Source organism: Nothoprocta perdicaria, unplaced genomic scaffold (genome assembly GCF_003342845.1).
Source record: "Nothoprocta perdicaria isolate Ctin4 unplaced genomic scaffold, notPer1 scaffold_43, whole genome shotgun sequence".
NCBI lineage: Eukaryota > Metazoa > Chordata > Aves > Tinamiformes > Tinamidae > Nothoprocta > Nothoprocta perdicaria.
This window is the reverse complement of record NW_020455677.1, coordinates 2,068,073-2,094,259: the sequence shown is the minus strand read 5'-3', so window position 1 is coordinate 2,094,259 and position 26,187 is coordinate 2,068,073. Positions and strand designations below refer to the sequence as shown.

The 26,187-nt window shown below is 42.7% G+C and overlaps 1 protein-coding gene across 3 annotated transcripts in view; it reads left to right on the top strand.

Moving 5' to 3' along the window:
- The window catches only part of THADA (THADA, armadillo repeat containing), a 142,026-nt gene extending 117,402 nt beyond the window's left edge, over nucleotides 1-24,624 (top strand). The window contains exons 36-39 of one of the 3 annotated variants that reach the window (XM_026046262.1): nucleotides 734-865; nucleotides 22,116-22,282; nucleotides 23,288-23,410; nucleotides 23,564-24,624. In XM_026046262.1, coding sequence (XP_025902047.1) covers nucleotides 734-865; nucleotides 22,116-22,282; nucleotides 23,288-23,410; nucleotides 23,564-23,839 — 698 coding nt within the window. In that variant the 3' untranslated portion in view covers nucleotides 23,840-24,624. Of the gene's footprint in view, nucleotides 1-733; nucleotides 866-4,555; nucleotides 5,033-22,115; nucleotides 22,609-23,287; nucleotides 23,411-23,563 lie in introns of those variants that run through there. The other 2 variants (XM_026046261.1, XM_026046260.1) reach the window with 2 other exon arrangements.
- Nucleotides 24,625-26,187: the final 1,563 nt, after the last annotated feature.

The window sequence follows — 26,187 nt, the reverse complement described above, 5'->3', positions numbered from 1 at the left end:
TTACATGGGTGCATTATGCTAGGAAAGAAAAAGCAACTTCATTCTGAAATAATTACATTTCATGCTACTATCAAATAGGGGAGTTATATGAAATATAGGACGATGCTTCTGCCAGTGTAGTAAGGCCTCAAGCAATTCATTTTACCCAAGCAGTGAAATAGATTTGTCTGGCCAGAGTGGTAGTGCAGATCTCTGAGACACCATTGATAACAACGATTGAAGAAAACCAGTAAATGAAAGGAGCCCCTTCATTGTCCTCCGAGGTCGCCAGAAAATGGGATCTGCAGCTCCCTGCCTCTGTGGCCAGGTCTGCAGCAGTACCTGAGCACAGTGTGGTCTGGCAGCCCCACTCTGGGCAGACTGCAGAAGTTGTTCACGATCACAGGGAGCTACTGGACCTTCAGTATGAGCACATCTGCTTATGCCCAACGGGAACTTCGCTCTGCCAGAGAATGGGAAGTTCAGAGCACCCATGACATGAAGTTGCTTCAGAGCCACCCATCCTCTGAGCACTCCCAGACTGAGTCAACAACCTAGATCAAGGTCACACGTGTGCAGAAAGTATTTTGACAATGTTCTCACCAGTGTTCCCAGTGCATTGCAAATGCATTTCTGCTACCCCTCTTTTAATGTTTCACAGGATTTGTCTTCTTTAGGTGTGAAAATGAAGCTCTGTAACTTTTTTGAATGAACGTAGGAAATAGCATTCTTAATTTTTTCTATAAATACTTAGGTCTGTCTGATACACTTGCTATGTGGAAATGTGTGGTTCTCCTGCTGCAGAATGAGGATTTGGTGGTAAGGGACGCTGCTGCTGAGGTTGTACAACTGGCACAGTCTCAAAGGAAGAACAGTACAGGGACAGGTACGTTCACTTTCTTTCTGCCTTAAAATATTTTTGAATACTTGAGAAACAAAATTAGTTTCATTCTCATCACAAAACTGGCTAGATGTAAAATGATTCATGCATTCCGTATAAATGCATACTGTGGAAAATAACAGAAAATCACGAGATTTTACACCCACTACGTTTAATTGCTTTTTGTATGTGTGATTTCAGTATACCTGGCCTRTGCTCACGTGACTATGTAAAAAGACAACAGTAGATGTCTTTTAAACTTTATGGTTCTTGCTGTGATGAGTCAACTATGGCATGAGGAGTAATTTTGAAAATTCTTCAATAGCAACATTGGTCTAATATAATGCAAGAGAAGATGCTATTTGAATCCCAGGTGGTTATAATAGCCTGGTCACAGCAAGATAATAATCTGAGAAACTGAATTCGACTCATTGATTCATTATTAGACCTTGAAATCCATTTAGATCTAGATCAACAAAGACAATTCTCAGCACACCCACAATGTGCTTTCGAGGATGTGGGCCTTTGTGGCTATGCCCTAATTTCCTCAACTCTATTAATTTTAAAACAACCACAAAATGTGAGTAGGCTTAGCTAATTACTGTGTTTGGCTTTGAGAGCCTTTGCTGAGACATTCTTGCATGTGTTGTGAATAAACACGAAGTTGCTAGCGTGCTGGTCACTGTCAGTCTGTGCCGTTCAACACTGGCTGCCCTGACCCCCGTGTTAGCAGGAGAAATCAGTTGGCCACCTCCATGTAAACTTAAGCTACATTCTCAATAAAGAATGGGTTACCAAAAAAGAAGGGAGGAGGAGGGAGTTAAGGACATGCTTGTCACTACTGTGAATGGAAGTAGCCSTGAATGTATGTGCTCCTATGGCAGATGTACTTTTTGAGCAAGTGCTGTTTAAGGCCAGTCCAAGGCAGCAGGAAAAGGTAGGAAGATGAAGGATGTATTAAGGAGGACCTGTTCATTCCCACAGCTCGGGTTCCAGCACTTTCATCACCGCTCTAGCAAGTTGCTTAGTGCCAGCTCCGATTCTCTCGAGTGCCGAGAGGCTCCATGCACATGTGTGTGAGACAGCCAGTCTCACTGGGGATTATTTCTGTCCCTGACATAGGCTTTGAGGCCAAAGACTCAGATGTCATSAGAGGGTGCTTCCTTTGGAAATCAGGCAAGGCTGGAGTTTCTCTCTGGCTCTTGTATTTTATCTTTTTTTCTTTGTTGTATCTTTATGCCAAGGAATGTTCCCCTATAACTGCATTAGATGCTGGGGGCTCTGTCCTACTGATTTATACTGAGGTCACATCAGCCCTTGCTGTTATAATTTGTCACTTTGTAAAGCAGAGGTGAATAGAGTTGAGGAAATAACATCATAATTGGCTTTTATTTTCCATGTTGCTAATTAGAGTAGGAGTTCATGGCCCCAGACTTGTGTTAACCCCTTAGTTCAACTTAGTTGTCCCTTCTCATTCTTTCACTTAAACTGCTTTTCATTAAATCAGGCTCCTTTGTCAGTGAATAGTAAGAAATGCTGCTCCTGAAAAGATAAAAGCCAGTTTCTTTCCTCCTTGGTTTTACATTTTCAATATTGTTCTTTCATCAGTCCTGTTCACTCCCACACTGARCTCCCCCTACATCTGTGTTTTGCCTTGCTTTCCAGCTTTTGAGGGAGAAACACAAGGAGATTGTCTGGGGTTAACAGTAAAAAGCTTCCAGTTTATATATGTACTTTTTTGTAAGACTTTTATAGGACATTTTTTCTTTCCTGTATGTCTTGCTGAGTAGCACAAGGCATGTGTGGCAGCCTGGGCCTGTCGGGCAGTTAGGTTTCTTCAGGGCACTTGCAGACAGTGAAACCAGAGGCAAAAGGTCCAGTYAGCTACGTGGTTTTACCTCCAGCAGTAGCCCCTACCAGGGTAATTCTTTGGTATTTGATGCAGATTTCTGGGAGAGAATATGAACCTTGTTTCTTCTTATTCTTAATGACTTGGAGTGAGAGTGAGGAAAAAAAAAACAAGAACAGTTTCCTCTGGTAGCTAATCCGTGCGCTTTTGGATCGCTGCAGTTGTGAGGGCAGTAACCTTGCAGAGGATGAAACTCGGGGCAACAGATGTGATAAGAGAAGCTTGTTGTCACAGCTACAGCCCGTTCTCACTTGGGAGGAGGAAAGCACAGAAGATCAAACATGCTGGTTCACGGGAGGGCTCCTTCAACCCCTCAACCCTCAAATTAATTTTTATGGGAGGCAATGTACTATATCAGTAAATTTTTTTCTTTTCGTTTATTCATACAGAGAAGCTTAATTTAATTTTGTAATATGTTTAAAAGTAGATTAAAGATATGAGGTGAAAAAGTGAAGAGGTTAACTGCAGTCATTTTCTGAACAGATCAGGCCAAACAGAATCCTATTTCATTAGAAATGTGGAGAACTTCTATTTTGCTTGTTTAAAWTACCAACCTGGAAGGTAGTTAAGTTTTTACTAATAACTTGAACAATATGAGCCCAATCTGTAACTTGAGGTATTGTATGTGCACTTTGTTGTTGTTTCCTCATGCATTGAGGTGTAAACTTCTGTGGGATTGTTTCATTCCTTTCAGTAGGAGGGAGGGTACAGGAAGTATTGTATTCAGTGTAAATGTAGAATAGTTTCTTTGAAATCTAATTAAATTAGTGACCCATGGCTGTGTAAAGTCTAGACCTATTCACAGCAGTGTTTCTTATCCCAGGGGTTACTCTTTACAAAAAAAGGATCATTTAAGCCATGCAAAAGAAAGGTTTGACTTTCTTTACTGAGGATCACTTTACAGAATATCCTGAAAAAGTCAGATAATTGAGAGAGAGGAAAAAAGCTGCATCCACTGGTGTGACGTTTCCTCCATGGCTTTGTTATTWACAGAGGAAGATGTGTTACCTTATGTAAAGTTATGAGCTTGTCTGCATTAGAGAGGTTTAAATAAACAATTCCATAAAACAAATACCTTTAGACAGCTCGACCTTTGATTTGGTATATCACCGAATTAAGCTTAAACTGCTTTAAGAGCATTTTTAGTGTTGTCAGCATTAGCACCAATTTAACTGATACAAAATTGCCAGAGCTGAATCAAGTTTTGCCGAGCAATGAGATTTGCAGACTGAAATAAATCCTTGAAAGTTCCTGAAGGATTTAGGAGCTGGAATTTTCTTTCCAAATGGAAAGCAGGCTTCCAGGGAGCTTTTCCTGCATTTACTGTGGAGCTGCAGAGTGGGCAGGTGAGATGAGGAGGTGAGTGRTGAGGGGCTCCAAGCTGGAGCTCTCTTGGGTTTGTGCAGCACCCAGGAGGTGAGTGGGGCCGCTCAGAGCCACGTGGGCACCGCTCTGCTCCTTATGACTCCAATGTAGCTTGTGATTTAGACATGTGTCAAGTATCTGTGAAAATTAGCCCTTTTTTCCTTATTTCCTAAAGTTCTTGGATAATCTTGAGGTTCGGGATTAGGCTGCAAGTGATGCGCAGTTGGTTTTGAACCTATTGCTGTGTTAATCCCCTGGCCAGAAATAGATAGATGGATACGTAAGATATATCTTAAGCAGTAGAAATAGTATCTAGTTGATAGTCATATGGTAGGAATTTTGATGTAGAAGGCAATTCGAAGCTTTCTTCTCCTTTCTTGTTGCTTGTTTCCTTCCTAACACATTCTGCTTCTTATTCTCAGCCAAAACAGTGCTGCTGACAATGGCTAACATCCCGTGGGTTGTTTTTATTCACCAACAAAAGGCATTCGGCTCGTGGCCGTGCTGGTCCTGCTGGGCAGGAGGAAGCCCAGGCCTTCAAACACGCTGGCCAACCCTTGGGAAGACGACGCGGAGCAGGAGACGGCAGCGCTGCGGCCAAAGCGCGCCTGGATAAATGGGGATCCTCCTGCAGGTCCTTCTTGTTGGCCAYGGATCTGTGTTTTACTGGTCTATGTATCTCTGCCATTTTTTGTGTATCTGTGAAATTTTCCTCCTGGGAAAAAAAATGTTCTTTGTTTCTTGTGCCCCCAGTCTTTTTTTACTCATGCTTCATGAGTATAGAAGACAAACTCAAAAAAATTCTTTTTCATGACACAGAGTGTGTCTCTGTTGAAGGCACCTGCAGAAAAGGCTTATTTGTCTGGGGGCTTTGGGTAGGCAGGAAAGGATTTAGTGGAGTTTGGAAGGGAAAAGCTAGAAGATTGGAATAAACTATGCTAACGTTTGAAAGAGCAAGAGAGAGAAGAGATCATGCTCAAATTTATGTTCCTTTGTCCCATCCTCTAATTTTTCAGTGAACCTAAATGTCTAAGGGAATTTTCATCCATGTGTGCCCTCGGAAGRTCCTGTGAGTAGCTCTGCAAAGGAGCAAGAGGCAGCGGGGTGTGTGAGCTGTGAGCACAGCGCAGTGTCTGGCATTTGTCACCAGCGCCCAGGGGCTATCAGCAAACCACGGGTGACAGGGGTCATCTCAAAACTTGTAGCCCAAATGCCCCTTATGATGGAGCCATGAAGTCTTTTGGGACAGGTGACGTGGATTTAATCTGCTCCTGTTCCTACTGAAATAGAGAAATACAGGGCAAAGCTGAAGTGTTAAAAGTATCATCATCATTGGGAATGTTCAGCTGCATGAGAAGAGCAGTGGGACTAAAAGCATCTCATATGCTACGCTTGAAACAGCAAAAAAAGTGTATTTTGCTTCATTTTTTTCACCCAATTGCTTGTCASTATTTGAGACTGAATGTTTTCAAACTCTTCTTTAAGGTACATGCAAACAGAAGGAACTTTTCTTCTACATGTTTACCTCTAGGTAAATGTGTTAAATAGATTCATTAGAGCTTTAATTCATCCGAATGTTGAGCTGAGCCTCCCCTAAGGCCTCACCAGGCCCCGCCATTTACTATAAAGTGGTGGGGCTGAGCTGTGGGGCTGGCAGGTAGCTGGTTCAGCAGCTGTGCAGCGCTGCTGTGAGCTGCATGCAATGCCAAGGGGCTTGTGCTCTCTTCAGTAGAAGAGAGATCCTGAAAATATCTTTAAAACTCTGATTTCCATCTGATTAGTGTCCTTTTCTTCTTGCCAAACCTGGAGATGGACTCGCCACTTTTTGCTTTACCTCTGTGCCTTCTAGTAAGGCAATTGGGAGGGTTGTGGTGAACAAGGTAAGTCTTGGGTTACTGCAATGCTGGATTAATGTGTAAGGCTTGGCTTTTCTCAGGCACCTGATGACTTGAGCATCAARTCAGGCTCATGGACCTGCTCATGAGTCGGGGTCCCAAACAGCTGCTGTAGCTACAGCTGCTGGAGCCAGTTCTGGTGGCTGCCTGTAACCACTTTAGAGCAGTAGCAGCTCATTAACCAAAGGTAAACAAGCTTGCTTGTAGGGTGTCTTGCCTGGAATCTTGATCTGCAGTAGGAGTATAGGTGACAGTTTTCTCGATTTAGGTGAGACTTAGGCATAATATTCCCAGAGATTTTATGAGGGGATTAGGAAAAACACAGAGTTAGAACTTGTCTGATGAGGGGAGATGGGAGCAGCTACAGATTTCCCAGCTTGAAAGGCCTTAGGCTGTAGAGATAAAAGAGGGATAGTGAAGGAGAGTGCACAGGAAGGCCGGCAGAGAGCTGTGCTGAGGCGGCTCTGCCGCTTGCCCCACGATGCAGGCTGTGGGTGGTGTGAGCGGTCGCGGTGCCCGAAGCGGCTGGAGCGTCTCCGCTCTGGACACGCGGCGTCGGGAGCCTCCCAGCGCTAAGAGCCTCCCACGGCTTGGCCAGTGTCAGACCCTTCCTACAGCCCTAGGTAGGAACAAACAGAGAATCAGAGAAGATGTTTAGAAAGTACTTGTTAACATCCGTAATTTTAAGCTACATTGAGAACTTTTTGAAACTTTGGAAACTGGTCGGCAAATCTCCCAGTCAGATCCTGTGGTAGGCCGTGAGGTGCTTGGTCCTGTGTGTTGTCTGGGTTACTAGTGCAAAACCATTAATCACATTAGCTGAAATATGTTAATATGCTTTGTATTGTGGGCTAGTAGAAGGAAGGTTGATGAAAATCCTTTCTGGGATCATCTCCAGGATTTCAGTTGGTTTGACTGTCTTGGTAATCATTTTTTGGTAACTAGATTTGCAAATCTCCAAGAAGAAATAACTGAACTTACTATTGCCTACCATTAAAAAAAAAAAAAAAAAAAAAAAACTGTAGAGCTGAGTGTGTTAAGATTTAAATGGGGAGGTGGTGTTAATGCAAATGACTTGCAGGCACTTGAAAAGTAGAAAAACTGTACTCATCCAGATAGAAGCAGTAGAGAAGGTAATTTCTTAGTAAAGCAATGAGAAAGTAATTAAAATTAGAGAAATAATGAGTTATTGCAAAGCAAAGCTGGTTCTGCTGCAAAGCAAGATGATTTTTCACAGGTGATACTCATTTTACTAAGACTGCAGGTGGAGTCTGTGAAGCCCATGTAATACCCTGTGTGAAAGCAGTCCATCCTCCAAGCTCAGTGGGGCAGCGTTAGCAGCACGTTACAGTGTGATATTCCAGCGTGGGTGTGAGTGCCCATTCAGAAGYGCTGCGAGGTGGTGAAAAGCTCTTTGGCTATATTAGACAAAGCCCAGTGAGGAGGAGAGGTCAAAAGGCAGCGTGAGGAGTCTCAAAATACCCTGGAAAGGTTCCCGTGGAGGAGATAGGGGCCGTGCCTTGAGGATGGCCAACAAGCACCACACTGTGACGTGCACTGGAGGCTGCGGAAAAGTGCAGTAAAACACGCCAGGTAACACCACAAATACTGCAGTGACAGGAGCTTAGTAGAATGGAGTTCACAGAGGAGAAGGTCAATGTTCTCAAGGTCTTAAATGTTCAGCCTTCAGCTTAAGAATACTTGTAGTTGTATTCCCTTTTCATGTATTTAATGGTGAGTGCTTGTTTGTCTACACAGAACAGCGTGTAGGATTTATTCTGCTGTTTAGGATAGAGGAGGATATATTTGGGAAGACAAAGAGCATCAACAAGGATCATTTTCCTCCTGCTGACCCGAGCAGTTGGTAAATATCTGTGCTAGTTGGTGACGACTTGATGGCTTAGGTTGACCTTGCACTAAAGAAGCTTCCTTCCAGGAAACTTCTGTAGAGACACTCTGTAGAGATTATGCAGCATTTATTGTGACTAGAAGTTGTAATTTGGTGATTTTCTTCGTCTACTGTAATGGTTGTAAGATGAACTATTATAAGGTTGCTTGCAAGGAATAAAGAATTGATGTCTGGGAGTGTAAATTAATTTACCAGGTCTCTCTGCTAGAGTACATTTAGTGTTGTTGCAGAAGTAAATATGACCTGTAGTCTATTTGTGTCATATTTTTATGCTAGTGGGTATACTGAGATCTTTGTAATAGCATTTTTTTAATGTCTGATATTCTGGTTATATGTTCATACTGAGATCTTTGTAATAGCATTTTTTTARTGTCTGATATTCTGGTTATATGTTCTGAAAATAATTCCTGTTTTTGCAAAAGAAAAAAGAAATTCTGATTGGGAATAATTAAATCTGTTTGGATTACTCTTTCAGTAGAATTGTTTCCCTGTGYTAATGGTGGTTCCTAAATAATGTTAAGATATTTTCCATATTTTTGCAGAAAAAAAAAGAGAAATCTGGAAAATAAACCTAAATATTTTTGTTCAGAAAACTTTGCATGCTGCCATGGAGCTCAGGCTGTGGAGCCATCACTGGACTCATCTGAGTTCGTATTTCTGTTCACTGTCTACAGTTTACCTACTAAACTTGGTGTCTGTCACAGCTGAAATATTACTGAAGAGTTATTTAATTGAAGCCAAAATGGATTCACATCCTCCTGCAGGTTATGCAACATTGTAAGCTTGTAAAACAAGGCTTTTTGCAATGTCCTATAATGATCTTGTACTTGTTACCTTATAATCAAATAGGTGCCCATTTCATAGAGGTACAAAAGCACCAATATTGATCAACATCTGCCTTTAAAGCATTGCATTTTATTTCTGTGGTGTAACAATGGTGCTYTAAGTGCTTTTTTTTTCTCCTCCTGGACTAATTAAAAAGAGCAGGTAGCAGTGATAATCGTCCTGCCTCTRTTGAATAAAACAGTTTTGCAAGCAGCTTCTCCAATTCTAAGCAAAAACTGTTCAAATTCTTCTCAATGGAAGTATTTCATGGTTTTTCTAAATGAGATGAAAGTGCAGAAGAGCTGATGCACTCAAAGCCTGTGTAGCACTTGAGAAAAGAGAGGAAAAAATAAGTATTCTTTTTACAGGAGACTGAAAGAATGTCATGGACAATCTAGGGGAAAATAAATTATATTATCCTCCCTATCTTGACTGTTTTTTACAGCTAGCTCATAAAGAGTTCTGTTTTAACAGCCAGTATCTTACACTGGTAATTCTGACCATGCGAAGAGTCAAGAAAAATGTTCAGCTTTTTAATCATATGTAAGATTTCGAAATACGATTTTAACAGATTTAGAGTTGTAATAGAAGTTCCATGATACATGAAAATTGCAGGACGATGTTTTTGCTACTATATTCAACTCTTGTTATACTAAGGTTCAAATATATTATTTGAAGAAATGGACTCAAAAGTTACTATTTCCAAAAAATTGAAAGGCAGCTTGCAGTCATGCTGTTGCAGCTTGTCCTTCATCTGTAGCTATCACTTCTGAGCACCAGTTGTGTTGTGTTGCTTGGCTCAGCAACTGCTGCAGCCCTCTGACTTTATGGACACCCCTTCTTGTGTTTCACTGTTGCTGTGAGAGAGAACAGGGCTGTCCTGTCCCGAGAGATTTCTTTTTGAAAGACTTCAGGGACTACAGACCTGAGCCATTTGACACAGGCCAGTTTTGTAAAAGGAATAGCTAGAGATGGATACATAAATACTATAAATGTATATATACACACTATAAATATACATAAAAATATCTATCTATTAGATAAATGCTATATGACATAATATATACACTATAAATATAGTAGCTATTAACAGACAAACAACAGTGAAAAAAGAATTTTGCTTATATTAAGGATGAATTGTTTAATAATTAGGAATCAGGAAAGGGAATGGAGTAAAAACAACAGTGGAAGAATGAAAGGGAGTTGCATGTAATTTGAAAGAAAAGAATTTGTTTTCCTTTTATAAGGAGCTCATTTTCTCATATTGTCGGACCAGAGGCTGGACTTGGTTAAAAACCAGGGCAGGATTTGGTGGCACCTTTTCAAGCATTTGTGTCCCAGCAGAGGGGAAAGCTGGAACAAATTGGGGGCTATTGCAGCTGGGTCTGTGAACATAAGGGCTTTATTTACCCGGGCTGGCGCCTGCCCCTGCTCCTCCTCAGGTTGCTTGAGGTGGAAGGGGCCAGATGAGGCACATGAATTTGGCCCTGCGTCTCTCATGTTCTGCATTTCCTTCATGTGAGGAGATTTCACAGGCATTGCAGTACCTTTGAAAACTGCCTAAACCTCCTGCCTCGTACTTCCACATCCAGAGCAGTTGAGGACCATGCTCTGAATCAGAGAGAGTGTCTTGGGGAGACACTTCTATACATACACTATGTTCTTTATAAAAGCTAAGATGGGATACCAGTTGAAATCAGGTAATGGGCAAGAAAACTTGCCAGATTTTACATGTTTCCAGTAGATTGTGTCTCTCATCTTGTTATTTCATAGTCCCAAATGAGCAAGACTCTGTGCTGTAGGCATCTACAATAGACTGCATCTACAGTTTGCAACTGGTCATATGCAGGTTAAATATGGGAAATTAGAGTTTAAACATTCACGTATATTATAATATAAAAGGTCTGTTGGGAAGTGCATGTCAAATACTGTGTGAAAGAGCCCATTACTTTATTTTCAGTACGTGTATTTTCATGGAAAGCTCTAATTGCCAGCTGGAGCTGGCAAGCTCTCTTGTCTTTCAGAAACTGTGGTTTAACAGATRCAGCAGCAGTGTGAATTGGCTTTTGCTCTGCCCTCTGCATCCAGCTGGAGAAGAAGGTAACCGGATAACCTGAGCAGAGCCCGGCACAAAGTATTTATCCCAATGCAAACCCCTTTGTGCAGGATACTCAACTGTGTTTGCCACGTTGTTTTGCACAGAGAAGTAGTTCCGCAGTAATGAGGAGATAATACATTTCTGCAAGCAAATTTATTGGCATGCAGCATTTCATTTGTGTATGTGTGGGTGGGAGTGAGGTAGGGAATATAAAATACCCTTCAAACTAATGTAAACCACTAGCTGGTTTCACACAGGCAGCTCTCAGCATTTTTAATAACCGAGGTACCACCTACCTGTTGCAGGGTCAGAGCAGCAGCCTGGAATGAAAGCTGCTTCTGCTGTGTTACCARTTCCCTGAGACTTCCCACTGATGCAGTTGTTTTAATTAGCAAGGTTAAGCACTTGTGGAATACAATGAGCTCTTACTTGGAAACCTAAGATGGCTAAAACGGAACTTTAWTTTTTTTATTTCTACAGTCAGTTCCAAATGAGCTCTTACAAGGAAGACTCAGAGCTGGCTTAGTCGAGCAAATCAATTTCTCATGCATGCGAAGGTCAAGTTAAACATCATCGGGAATAAAAGCCTAGAAATTTGCATTTCAATACTTTAACTTCATATAAAGGGCTTTTGTTTGTTAAGAGTTGGAGCAAAGCTGTGTTGAAATCGTTTTGAAGGCACAGTTATTTCTGGTGTCGCTTACAGTACCAGTGTCATGCCACTTTCATATGTTTTTAATTTTGTCCCTTTGCAGGGTCTGCACTGTGTTAATGATCACCCACCTATGCTAGCAATGGAAAACTTTATTATTATTTATTAAATAATTCCCACTGGTAAGGTGAAAGTGTTAACAGAAATACTTTAGTGAAGGTCTTGATTGACTTGCACACTTGGCTTGATCACAGTGGAGGTTGGACTTACAGGATCTGATTACCAAGACTAATAAAACTATTTGGTTTTTCATGTGTTGTGTCAATTACCTTCTCAATGTCTCTCATGTGCAGACACACCACAAGGCTATTCCATGTTCCTGATRGAGACCAGGGTTACACTTTGTTGCTTTCTTCTTGCCCTACAATTCACACCCAAGCAGGCAGGAACTTTCCTTAATTATAGAATCCGTAGACTGCAATGATGAAACTTCAGGATTGTAAGTTGTTACATTAAGGCTTTTTCAGCCATAACTTTATTATTTAAAAAGTGATAAAAAAAAAAAAAAAAGAAAAAGAAAATCAGTGAGTGAATCAGTTCTGAGTAGATCTCGCTGACACAATCATTTCATTCTGTTGTTCTGGTATGAAATAGTTCTTCCTCTGAATAAACATATTTTTAAAGAATCAAACAGATATATTAATGGCATGGAAATGTGTTTAGGGCAATGATGAATATTTATACAGCTTACTTTAGCAGCGGTTTGGTGACTGAAGTTGAACAAATCCTGCTGAACTGCTATGGGCCTGCTGCCTGGGAAGTTAATATGATTTGTGAAATTTAACGTACAATTGCTTAGATTATGTGGTGCTCATCTTAACCTGCTTTTGCTCAAAACATCAGAAGATGTTTTTTATATTGCTCTACTTACTGAAAATACTCTGTAGAGTGTGCAGACATTAAGAAACATAACTAATATTTAAATTCTGTAATATCTCTTCTTTTATGGTCAAATCCTTAAAATGTAAATTATTCAAGTAAATCACCATTCAGGTAAGTAGTAAATTAACATCTCGTATCCCATCAGCATCTTCCCTCAGAACTGTCAGATTAACTGATCTGTTCYGTATTCTCTGAAGGCTGATGGTGGTAACAGCAAACCAACAGTGCCAATGAGCAAGTCATGGGTTTCCCAGAAAAGATGTTCCCAATATTTACACCACCACCCCCCTTTTTTTTTCCCAGGCAATGTGTGTTGCATGGATTAGTTTAGCTCAGTAAGTGTGGAAAAGGAGAAATCTCTCCCAACATATATGCCAGAGGATAAAGGACTTGAATGTTGGGAGCCAATGACTTAAACTTCCCTAATGTGAAGTCAGCACAGGCCTTGGATGGCARATGCAGTGGGATGTAGGGAGATCTCAGGAGTAAAGGGTTGTTGGGGTGAAGTAACACAGAAGTGTGTGAATTCTGTGCTGGTCAGGATGTCAGGTGGTGTTAATGGTTTATACCCAAATTCATGTAGGCATTAGAAGCAGTTCAGGTAGCCCTTGCTTCTTAGTTGCCYTTTATTGTGTGCGTCACGTTTTTATTTTGGGGGTAATTGTTCCTGTGACAGGTTATCTATCAGAGTAAGGTAAATTCTCCAGATTAGAGGACTTTACCTGAATCTTACAGGCAGTGACGAACGCTCTAYTACTGCCACCCATGGCAAGGTGAGGTAAAAATCTGATTTTCCTGCTGCAGACACCTTTGAAATACACYGAAAAATAAGATGTTGAAGACCAAAAGAGGCAAATGTATGTCAGGGTGCACATGGCATTGTTTTAAAAAGTTGCGTAAGCAGTGAAACGAAGGGAGCTTTTTGTGCAGTAGATTTTTTTGCAAGTAAATGGATTTTATCATATCTCACCGCTCAACACTCAGTCCTTTGCTGCATGGGACAGTGAGAGGGTCTCTGTTTTCCACCCAGCTCGCTAGTTTCATAGAAACAAGGCTTAGTATCTTGGATTCCCACACCYGCTTTGTCAGGCTTGGTTGGAATAGGACAGCTGGTTCAGAAGTTGAGGTGGGAAACATGTACACAAAAGTGTGCCTCCCAGTTCCCTTATTTTGTTAAAAATGGGACAGGCTCTTCTTTGATATTTTTATTTGTGTAGCTTGCCAGTTTGAGTGAATAAAATGCACCAGGATTTTTACACTTCCCTGTACACAAAGTGCTCCATCACTCTCTGCCCTCCCACTTCATTCTCTGTGTTGCTGTCGCCCTTTCAACAGACATTGCATTGACTTCTGTTACCTCTCGACCTTCTACTTTTCTGTCTCCATCTTCTTTTTATCATTTGTCTTGTAAATTAAATGAATTGTGTGTGTTGTGTATTTTTATAGGCAGAGTTGATAGTTTGTTGTTAGGATTGTCTGACACTTCTCATTATATATCCTGTTTTTCAGGTACTTGCGTTAATCTTTAGTAGTTGGTACTGACGTTTTCTACATTGTTAAGTATTTATTTATTTTTAAACTTTGTTTTAATTATGAGGCATGAATCTGCAACACAAGTTGGGGAAAATACTTTCTGAAATATTTGTGAAGGCTATAAAAAAATAACCAAAGACTTTTTCTTTTGAATGCTGTCATARAGAAATGTTTTGGCTCAAGATTTTTTTGGTGAAATATATTAAAATTTGTATGAGAAGTAAGGCTATAAAATGTTGCCTATTCATTAGTGAATTAGTGAAGTCTAAAAGCTGAAATCTTTGAAGATTTTTGTGCTCACTAAGCAGCTTAAACTGCTCTAAAGAGCTTGCACACATTCCCAGTAGGCCCATGGAGGAGTGTGCTGTATTCCAGGAATACTGTGACTCAGAAGGATTTTCCCTGCAGTGGTGGCTGTAGGCGGCTCTAGGCTGGGCTGTGTTTAGGCTTGTGAAATGGRAACTCCTCTGCTCAGTTAGACTTGAGAACAGTCAGCAAAGTGGGGAAATACGAACCTTCGTTTGGGGTAGAGAAGGGAAAAAGCTGAATCAGGAGGAAAAAAATCTATAGACTATTGCAATAGTTGAGCTGAACGGCTGAGGGTGAAGGACSGGAACTGGAGACGGGGATCCTCCCTCAGTGTGGTGAGGTGGGCTTGGTCTAGGGAGAGAAGAAAGATCTTTGCTGCAAGTGCTGGGAAGAGGGGGTCTGGACTGAGTCCAAAACAACAAGTGCTTGGAAGTGTAGGGAAGAAACAGAACAGATGAAGATGACAATTGCTGAACGAGTTCCCCTTTGGGGGAGACAGAGTGATGGCAGGTAGTGAAGAGAAGCCTTAACTGGTCAAGATAGCAAGGCCTGGGCTGATGGCTGGGGCTAGATGCTCTCAGTGTGCCTGTCACCTGCTGTGATCYTACCTCTTGCTGTTATTCTGTTAGTCTCAAGCGGCAGATATTTCTGTAATTATTCTCGTGGTTCCACTTTTTGACTCTGGAGAGTCAGTATTCAGATCCAGAGATTTCAGCCAAGGAGGTTCTYGCATTATTTGGGTAAGGTATAGATTTCTTCTTAAGAACTTAGGAGCTTACACAAATGCATTGCTATCTTCTGTCTTTGCTATTTCTCTRTATTAAGAATATTAGTAAGATTGCCAAGTATGTACAAGTTAGGAAATGCAGCCTTACTTCATCGTGTTGTGCTGCGTATATTAGGAAGCGGAGATGAATTGTACTGTCACTTACTGATTTTCTTTTAAAGAAAAAGATTTTAAAATATTCCTTTTAGCGTTTAACAGACAAGACATTTTCTCTGAGGATGAATCCATCAAGTTCACACAGTTCAGTTAACCGTCATGTCTAACAGTGCTATGTCACTGATTTAGAAATTGAAAATGATATAGTGATTAAGACAAAATCTCAAGAAAAGAGATGCCAAAGCCATTGGGGTTTGCTTTGGAGATCTGTATTCCCCCTCTGCCTCTTCCAGGGCTGTTCTGTGCAAGGTAAGCAAGTCTCTTCAACCAGAGTTTGGACAGGAGGCCACGAGTTTGCTAGTGCTCAGCGTGCCATTTTGGAGGCAAGATTTACGGGAGTTCATAACACATGCAGCTGAAGCCAGAGGGAAATGCATTTTGAACACTAAAGCAGCATGTGATGCTGAATACTCTAAAGAAAAAAGAAAAAAAAAACTCATAATGTCTCAGATCTGATATCTAAAATTAATCAAGTTTTTTTGATCTTTGTCTTACTGCCTCCTCTTTTTATCAGCAGTATATGGAAGATGCCAGTTCTTCTTTCTATGGAGATCGTAAATATATAAGTGGTTTGTGATGTACTCCACATAATGATTTATGACACTGAGAGTCACAGGTTAGTTAGCAATTTTGTCTTTCTTTGCATACCTGGAATATTTTAGAATGTATGGAATAGGAAAGGTTCAGAGTCATATATTAAATAAAAGAACAAAAACAGAGGTTTCTTTCTAATAATTGCAGCCTTGTCTTGCATAGTTCACATCTGCATTCACTTGTGAGAAAAGAATATTCTCACTTCGGTGTCTCCTGCAAGGAACCCTCCTGCTCCACAAGCACGTCAATAGATAGTGGAGAGCATGCACAGCACTATTTGGTTCCTTCTCAGTTAAAGAAATAGAAAACAGTTCCACAAAGGACTTTGAAGGAAATGGAGAAGACAAATGCAAAACAAATATATATATTAGCAACTATATTTGTATTTATACTATACTTGCCATTGAAGAACTTTGAATAATATTTATCAAAGAAAGAGCATATGTGTATATATTTTATATATTTTATATATTTTATATATTTATGGTATATGTCAGATTAGGCAGTTCTCACCGCTGTTGCGAATATTGCTCTGGCTCTTCCTTTGTCCATGTGGACATTATATTAGAAGCTCCTTGGTGTGAGGATCTTCTGTCATCTAGGGTTCACACAGTCAGTCAACAGCTTCTGTGGAGCTCTGCTCCATAACCGTGTGTGCCAGGCTCTTACATGCTGAGAAAAGGGGTTTAGAGAGTTGAACAGCAAAGAAATTGGAAATGTACCATGACCACCTTTGACATAAAAGATTACACAAGACAGTTATTCCACTTTCTATAAGAGCAATCTTACAGTTAGTTGATTTCAGCCATCCCTTCTTAGCAAGTAAAATGAAGCAAAGATAAAAATCAAGTATAAATCATCTCTGTTGTAAAACAGTCTCTGTGTCTCCCTTACCCCTTCCCAGTTTTATTTAATTATAAGGTGCCAGAACGGACCTGAAAACTGAATTGCTGAGGTTACCAGGTTGCTGTTCTGCTCAACAATACCTGAATTCAGTAAGTCAAATGCATTCCTACATCAAAGTAGCTAGCTAATGTCTGCCCTCCTCCCAAACATGCTCATTCCTTATCTGCAGCTTTCTGGCGCATGCACCTCTGCACTGAGCTGCGCTTCATTGCAGAACTGCTGAAAGAGGAAAGATAAGCGAGACATAACTGTAAATGTAAATAAACTGTAAAACATCTGTAAGCATAAATTAATGTCCAGGAGAAAATACAGAATGAGATCAAAGCATACTGCAACCTAAGTGGTCTCGAGTAGTTCACATGTTTATATATTTATTTGAAAGTCTGTTGTTATTCTAAAATTATTCTGAATTYCAGTAACTGGGAGTTGAGGAGTTTATTTTGGTGAGCAGTTGTCAGCAGTAGYGACAAGCACGCGTCTAGAACAAAGGTTACAGTACCAAAAAATGTACTGCTGCCGTAAATTTACTCATAGGTACTCATATGTAAAAAATGCATAGTATTTTTATGCTTGCATTTGTTTTTAGCAAAAAATATCCACCAACATACACAGCGTTTCAGATTAGGTAGTTTAATTAGAGACGAGAGAGAGAGAGAGAGAGAGAGAGAGAACTGCTGCACTAAAATTTATGATTGCTGTAGCAAGATTTATTGGTACGTATGGTACTTGTTAAAATCAGTGGCTTTTTCCTGGGAAGCTTTATATCATTTCATTTTAAGAACTACATTATACAAGAATGTATAATTACTGTGACTTTTTACTTCATATTTCCAAATTTATTTCAACACCTTACAAGTTGTTCTCAGCACTCTTGCATGATGTTAGATCATCAAATGGATGAAGAAAATACTCYGTTCAGTACAATGCCACTAATTAAAGCTGAGAGTGAATGGACTGTATTAGGATCAGTTCATCCATCAAAGACTGACTACTGCTTATTTACTGTCAGTTCTTCATTTAGCAATATTAATTACACAGTGACACCGTTATGTAGAGGTTATGACTTACTGTATATTTGAAAATTAAGGAAGAGTGTTTAAAAGGTAATTGTAGACGCTGAGCCCTGGAAGTCTCAAAGTGCTTGCAAACGTATTTACCAATCAAGTGTTTAATTACAAGTCAATGAACAGGACAGCAGCTTACAGGTCTCGATAGGCTCCTTGTGGAGGCTGTGATGTAGTGGCTGTGGCTCCATGGAAATCAGTGAAAGTCTGTCTTTTACTGCAGCTCTGAAAATAATTTTTAGATATTTGAGTGTGATTTCCCRAACTATATTGGTTTAAAATTATTGTGGGGAGAAGAATTTTGTTTACAGTTCTCTATACTGATCACATGCCCTTTTCTTGCTGCACCACTACTTAAATCTTTCACTGCCACTCTCCATATATTGTTCTAAAGTCTCCATACAATGCACAGATTACTCGGCCTYTTGTGTTCCCCCAGCATGGATGTAAGTCACTTCATGCCCATTAGATAGTCTGGACTAAACGAAGGTTTTTAACTGGAACATGCCATCATACTATTATTAGTCATATGTTTAATTCTAGCAGTACTCATTTTGAAACTCTCAGTGTACATGTATTTTCTAATATAATAATTTGAGTTAAATATTCCTATTGTGATCAGCAACTTTTCAAACTGAATATTAGCTGAATAATATTACTTTGTACTGGTTCAAAAGGAAGATCATGAGTTGTGTGGGATTACCTAGAGACTMTTGGTTTCCTTGTGTTTAAATTAAACATGGTTTTGGCAGGGAAGGTTTTGAGAAAAAAAAGAAAAACAATATTGCAAGTGGTGAAGTGCAAATGTTCATTTCCTGTGCAATATCTGATAACTGTGGTTGTTTTGTAATAAAGCTCTTTGTGTAAAGGAGGCCTGGCCTCTGTGGGAAAAAATTATATATATAAAAAAAGGATCTAGTGGCTGAGCTGGAAAATACTGTTTTGTCCACATTCTAAAAATGGGGTTGAAATGATTCATAATATGTGCGCTTTTTTGTTCAAGAAGGAACTTGAAAGTGATTTTCTGTTCAGTGCTGAGCTGCAGGTTCCTTCGTGGCCAGAGCTGCCGCTCACTCAGATCTGCTTATGGCCAAAGCCAGGGGCACCGCTGCCGTGCAAGGCAGAGCCGGGGGCGGCAGAGCCGGGGGCAGCAGAGCCGGGGGCAGTAGAGCTGGGGGCAGCAGAGCCGGGGGCGGCAGAGCCGGGGGCGGCAGAGCCGGGGGCGGCGCTACGGCTGCTGCCCTCAGAGCTGCTGAGAAATGAGCCTTGCCTGGCCTGTTCGGTGGTTGTGTGGTCTTGTGGCCTTGTGTTGCACGACGTCGGGAACGGCCTCTTCCTAAAGTTGTCCTGAAAAAGCACGGCTGTAAAACAGACCCAGGCAGGAAAATGGGAAACAGATGAAGTGGCTGTACGGCACCTAGAGGGTGATACTTTTCTGGAGGACAGAAAAGATGCAATCACTTTCATGAAACAATGAAAAATAGTGCTTATGTAGTGTATTTTTCATAAACGGTCATTTTAAAAATGTTCATTCTGAACACAGTACGCACTTAGATCTACAAACTGCATTACTCTTCAATGTAAAATTATCTGACAATTTCCAGTAAATATATAYATACACACACATATATATATAYACATATAAAGATTTGGTAGGCAGGGAATTCCATTTTATTCCGTTTTTGTTCTGCTTCTCTGTTTTGCTTGTGTCTTATCTTGATGGGTACTTGCAGCCTTCTGTGAGCACACTTTTAATGCATCCTTTCGGTTTCTGTAATATAGCTGAGGCCTTAACAGAAAACAATTGTATAGTTTGAGGACACGTAATGGGCTACTAGAAGAAATATTTACATCTGGCATGATCAAAGCTTTGGAGTATATGAATGTGTGTGTGGGAGGTCTAATTTTTACGTGGGTGGATTAACAAAGATGACTAAAACACTTCAGTACTTAACCCCTTTCCCTTTATGAAAATTCACTTCCTGAAAATGAGAAAAACATGTAGTACCTGATTTTTATCTTCAGTTTTTCATTTCAAGGAGTATTAATTCGTCTGTGTGTAACTACTTGCTTGAGGCATAGAGAATTTCGGGTATTTCAGCCTCTATAATGGCTTATTTAACAAGATGTTTATCTCGCTCATGAGTTTTGTGCATGTTCAAACATACTTATGTTCTGGAGTTGTTAAAACTGATATGTGGTAGTTTTAGTAGGATTTTGATACTCTTGTGGAACTGTGCTGATAGGAGCACTATTACATTTTCCGGTGTTTGGCAATAGCTGGCTCTTCAGGTTTGATTTTTGCAATTTTAGTCCCTGTGGTAGTAATCGGCCACGAGTGGCTTCTAGAAATCTGTCGCTTAAATTTCTTTTCATACAGTTATTTAAGACAAATAATTGCTTGCATCCTGAAMAGATACTGATAGTCATTTGAATCATCTCTCTTAGCATTTCCTTTACCTGCCACGGCATGGGCYGTGAGCACAGGATCAAGTGGTGCATGCCAGGTGGCTAATCACAACTGRGCCGTGTTTTGCTGACTGTGGCATGAGGAGCAGCTCTTGAAAGCAGTTAATACCGCAGGGAAGGCGCATATTTATCTGTGGAAGCCACAACCCCATGGGCTTCCTGAAAGATCCTTCACATACCTACAGCATCCGTTACTGTCGCTTTAGCGTTGAGGGTCAGCAAAGCAGGGAGATGAAAGCGTTTCACACCTATCCAGTTGTGGGTGTACATGCAGCGCTGCTGGCTCTTACTTACCTGTTTTACATTTGCCCAGTAAATGGTGGCTGTCGGGTACGCAGCTGGATCTGCCATGAGTTTCTTGAAGAAACTTTCTTCTTCTTCTTGAAGAAACTTTCTGTCTTTCTTCAGAAAGACAGCAGTGGGAAGCAATTTGTTTTCTAGTCCCAGGTATCACTTACCTTCAAGTAAATGTTCAAGTACAGATAAAAAAAAACATATGCAAGGCACATCATTTAGATATGGTCAGTCCTAGGCGTTCAGTCATCATTGATGGAACTCGGATCATGAGAATTCAAAGGAATTGGTTTTAAAATGTTGTGTTTGGTAATTTGGGATCGTTTGCTTCTGGTTCAGAAGTCCCCCTAGAGCACATACTCGCCTCTCTCCTCGCTATGTCTTTCCAACTCCAAGTGTAGCCATTATTTCTGAGGAGCAGAGGTCCCGGTGGTAGCKCCATGAGAGTCTGGTCTACCTAAAGCCTGGTGCAGTCAGACCTCAGAGGAGAAACATGGGCCCAGGCTCCATTAGCTGCATTAGCCTTCCACAAGGAGGGCGCAGAGCAAGTCCAGAGAGAGAAAGTCTTGGAAGAAGTGCCAACCAAGTTCAAAATGAGTGGTGTGGAGTGTCCCAGGGCCCCCCTGCACGCAGGCTGCTGGCGGCAGAGCTGAGCGAGGCACCTCTGAATGCGTGAGGGAAACAGTTGGGATCATTTCATTTTACTGGCGAGCAGAGAAGAACGGCAAATGTAATGTTACCGGGTGGCACGGTGAGACCGCCCGCCTACCTCCCTGCTGCCTGTTGGAGGAGATTTCTGCTGGCCCTCTCCTAGCTCCTAAGCTGAAGAAGGGCCCTCTGCTCTTTCTCCTTGGCTCCCTTCTGCGGTAGTCGCCCCTTCTCATGGTCCCGGATTCCTCCTCCCTGGCGCCCTCGAGGGCTCTGCCCCACTGCCACGTACCCGTCCTTGGGGCAGTGCTAGGCCCTTAGTCCTAGGCACTTCCTTACCTGTCAGCCCGTGTCCTCCCCGGCTCCGGCACAAGGCCGGGCTTTGGCTCTGCGCTTCCCGGCGGAGCCAACGCGCCGTGGAAAACACTACAGTCACGCTCTGCTTTTCCCTTCCCCTCCATCACTCCGCCTGTTGTGTGCTTGATCTCCCTTACATATGCGTGTGTGTCTTCTATATAGAGATTCTGCACAAATTATGATTTATTTTATGTCTGAGTCCTTTCACAGCGGGCAGCATGCTCTAAGTTCTGGTACCTAGTGTATCATCAAATCACATTTAAGGCAGAGCYGCAGCTTTGCGTAGTCACTATGTAACAGTGTCAGGGCTGCCTCTGAGCCCATATTAATGAGTATTCCCACATATGCAGGAGAAAATGTTAAATATCAGTGTCCCAGTTGCCCAAGCATAAACATCCATCCAGCTGACTGTTTTACATTTATCATTCTAAATGTGTTTGTGTAAATTCAGCATTTGGATTTGAGATGCAATTTTTGTGCTGTTTTTTTTTCTCTCTCCAGTCTTGCTTGTGTACATTACTATTCATATTTTTTTTCCCACCAGACTTTGCATTTAGGATAGTGAGTGCCCCAATGGCCTTGGATTTAGCTTTTGGCACGGTGTGTGAGCTGCTCCAGCTGTGGGGGGAAGTCCGTGCTGGGATCCCCATCCTGCTGGAATGGCTGCTGGGAGACAGCGACCTGAAAAGCGACGGGGAGACTCCAGCTCTGGTAATTTAAACAACCAGTTGTTTTCTCGTGTGGGACTTGCTGTTATTTCTACACTCTTGTTTGGAAGAGAATGAAATATCTGATGAAGCTGTTCCAGAAGATCATTACTCTAGCATTAACTGTTTTTCAATTTAAAGTAAAAAATCATATGGACAGTAGTATATTGAGAATAAGCAAATASTCYGATCTCCTCAGCCTGGCATGTCAGCATTAAAATTTGAAGGAAAAAAAAAATTGAAATTAACAAATCATTGTTGCTTGAAGCACTTCAAGGTTTAAATTAATTGCCTTCAGTGTTATTGCAGATGATTAATACTTGCCTTGAATTGAAAGTGTCCCGATTGCGAGGCACATGCGACATTTAAGGACAGTGTTATCCCAACTGCTGGCTTTTCCAGAAACTTCATTGGAGTATGGGGTAGCTTTGCTCAGTTTTCCGTATGTCTGCTGCTGTTTAGCACGTGAGACAGCCCTGCTTTCGTAAGTCCCTTCAGGAGGATTAGTTACATAGGGAACCCTTTACCGTGGCGTGTCTGTAAACCCAATATTGCACAGAGCTTTGTGCTGCCTTGGCCTTGAAAAGGCTGCCAAAGATACATGTTTTTGTAAATATAATGCTAGAAAATAAATGGGAAATTGCAGGAACAGCTGTATCTTTGAGAAGTTTGTTAACAATTGATATGACCAGGTAATACATTGTGAAATGTTTCTTAAGCCTGTGGTTTAGGTGTCCCCTTTTGAAGTGTCACCGACCGGTAGAATTTTCCTGTTGCATTTAATCCACTCAGAGAGCTCCATGATACAGCAAATTACCATCACGGTTACAGAGATCTCTGTGTAATACAAGACAGTTTGAGAGTGGAAGGCAAGCACATGCTGAAGATTGGCGCCACTAGTTGCTTCCACTGCTTGCTGAGAGCTACAGCATAAATGCCTGGTTTTTGAAGGTAAATTTCATTGTCATTWTAGGAAGCTCCACGTTGTGTTTTTTTTCCTGCTCCTCAGGCCGAGGACGCGGCCSATGGCCTGTTCGCCAAGGGCGAAGGGAACTCGTGGGCGGAGGAGCTGCGCAGCGCCGGGCTGCTCGGCCGGCACGTGGCGGGGCTGCTGTCCGCGCTCCCGCCGGCTGTGGCTGCGGCGGAGCGGGCGCCGCTGGAGCAGGCGCCGCTGGAACGGGCAGCGCTGGAGCAGGCGCCGCTGGAACGGGCAGCGCTGGAGCAGGCGCCGTTGGAACGGGCAGCGCTGGAGCAGGCGCCGTTGGAACGGGCAGCGCTGGAGCAGGCGCCGTTGGAACGGGCAGCGCTGGAACGGGCAGCGCTGGAGCGGCTCTGCCGCAGTGCCCGCGAGCGGGCCCGGCGCCTCGCGCGCCTCCTCGGGGCGCTGCCACCGGCTCCAGCGCTCGCCGCGACGGCCCAGTTCACACGGCTGGAGATTCAGCRTCAACGGGTATCCGCCTGCCTGAAGATGCTGGATTTGCTTCAGCCGGATCATCTCCGCAGAAACAAAAAGCCGGAGGAGGGAGTTGCCGGCAGCCCACGGGCCGGGAGCCATGTGTGATGGGCGGCCACCCCAAGGACCAAGGACGGTGCTCGGGCTCCTGCAAACCTGCAACAAGCTCCTCAGCAGGACCTGCCGGAAAAATGTACGGCCCATGGCGAGTCCGGGGGGCTTTTCTCCTTTTTWTTCTTCGTCAGTTGTGGTATGGGAGACGGCTGCTTGTAGATGCATTCGCTTACTGCATTAAGTGAGCGTGGCTCCTTGCAGCTACTGTGGGAAGCAGAGCAGCTCGACTTAGTGTTTTCCGTCCATCCAGGTGCAGGCCACCTGTGGTTCTGTCACGTTTTACCCTGTATTTTTACCTTCCACATTTTAATACTCTGATACACTTAATGTTGTCTTCCTGCAATACATGGAGGAATAATTATAAAGTGAACAGAGTTAGACTGTAAGTTTTTATTTCTGTTACTAAAAGCAAAGAAAAAAAATACTGGCTTCCTCCTTTGCCCTTTACAAACATCACCCTGCCTCGCACTCCTCTCCAGAGGAAGGTGAGGATCCCGCTTCTGAAGAACCTTCCTTGGCRGATGGAAACGGCATTACTTACTCATACATGCCTTTTATTTTTAATTCTTCCATAAATCAAGTGACTGTTTTAATGAAATGGTTCTCAAATGAAGACAAAGCAGCTCCATTTAGAACTAAGCTGTGTCCTTACTTCCAAAATCTTTTGTTGTCTATGTGTTTCTTAGACGGGTGAGAGGCAATGGAATTAGGCCCCTGGATATGCCCGAGTGCTGCTCCATCTCCGCGCTCCGTGTTGGAGGGGGGGCCGTGTGCTCACCAGGTAAAAAGCTCTCAGGTAAAAGCTGTCAAATTCCTTTAATGCCCAAGTTTCAGTGTGTGAACACAAAAAGGAAAAATGCAAAAAGTTTGTGTTTTGTATCTTTTTTCTGAGAACAGGAATGTGGTTACAATATGGCAATGTGATAATAAATGTGACAATGAATATTTATTTCCAAAGGATGTATTATGTTCTTGTAGCCAAGGCCTGTGACTTAACATTCAGTGCTACCGTAGCTTGTCAYAGCCACAACAAAAGCTGCGAGTTAATATATATAGTTACTTCAGTCTCCTTGGGAAGGAAGCGGAGTCGTGCCCAGGAAGCGGGTGCAGAATCTCTGCTTTATGGTGCCTCGGTGTGTGAGTGCAGCTGAGCCGCACATCAGCGCCCGTGCCCTCAGTGGGGCCCAGCCCCACAGATGCTGAAGCCTCTTGTGCCGCGGGCTGCTTCTCGTGGGGCTGCCGTGGGGTGGCAGCACAGCACAGCAGAACGCAGCGGCGCTGCACAGCACTCACCTCCTTATCCTTATCCTTATCCTTATCCTTCCCCGCTTACAGCTTCATTTCCAGCGTGCGGTGCCAGTCCCACTCCAGGAGCGCTGCCTCATGTCTGCAGGTTCAGCGCTCTGCTTCCTTGTGAATGCTTGAGCTGCACTGAGGTTCTGCAGTAAGCCAGGCTCAGCCTCTACATTAGCTTTAATCTGGAGTTGAGAACTGCAAGGCACAAGTGCACAAAAGTTATCAACAGCGGCTTTCTATATGTTTCAAGGATTCAAAATTACTTGTATTTTACAATAAATATGTGGCTTCAATAGGTGGAAAAAAAAAAAAAAGAACCTGAAAGGAAAAGTCATTTCATTGAGGTTGGGGGGGTTGGACTGAACGATCCCTAGAGGTCCCTTCCAACCTCAACCATTCTGTGATTTTATGCAATTTAATAAGTTAATTCAGTCTAATAATTTAGTACAAAAAAAAGTATGGAAAAGACTTTGAAAAAAGCTTGGATCTTTGGGGGGAAACAAGCAGGACAGCTGGGTCCAAGGCCACGTTTGGTGCAGTCAGGAGCTGCACCAGAGCTGTGCAGGATGCTCCCCGTGGTGACAGCCCCTGCAGCGGGACACGCGTGGAGCTGACTCCAGTGTCCAGAACACGGCCCGGCTGCGGGGCCGCGGCCGCTGCGGCGAGACGCGAGTCTGTCCGGTCGGAGTTTCCATCACACACAGCTGCACATGTCTGTATCAGGTATCGAATGCACCAGGTGTATGTCAATAGTCAATACATGAGAGCGAGGCTGTGGAGGAGCATGGCAGCAGGCGCAGGCTGCTCGTGAGCCTCGCGTTAGCTCTGCACTCCTCGGGCTGCGGCTTAGCTGGCAAGCCGCGTAGGCCGAGCGTGCAGCCTTGCTTCGCATGTTTGCGGCGTGCAGCCGCTGTGCCTAATCCCGCCTCAGTTTATGGGCAGGAGATAAAAACACGGATGCATTAGTGCACAGCCATATTCCCCCGTCCGCAGGCGGCCGGGGCCGCTCCGTGCCTGCCCCACGAGGAGCCTCCCTCCCTCCCGCC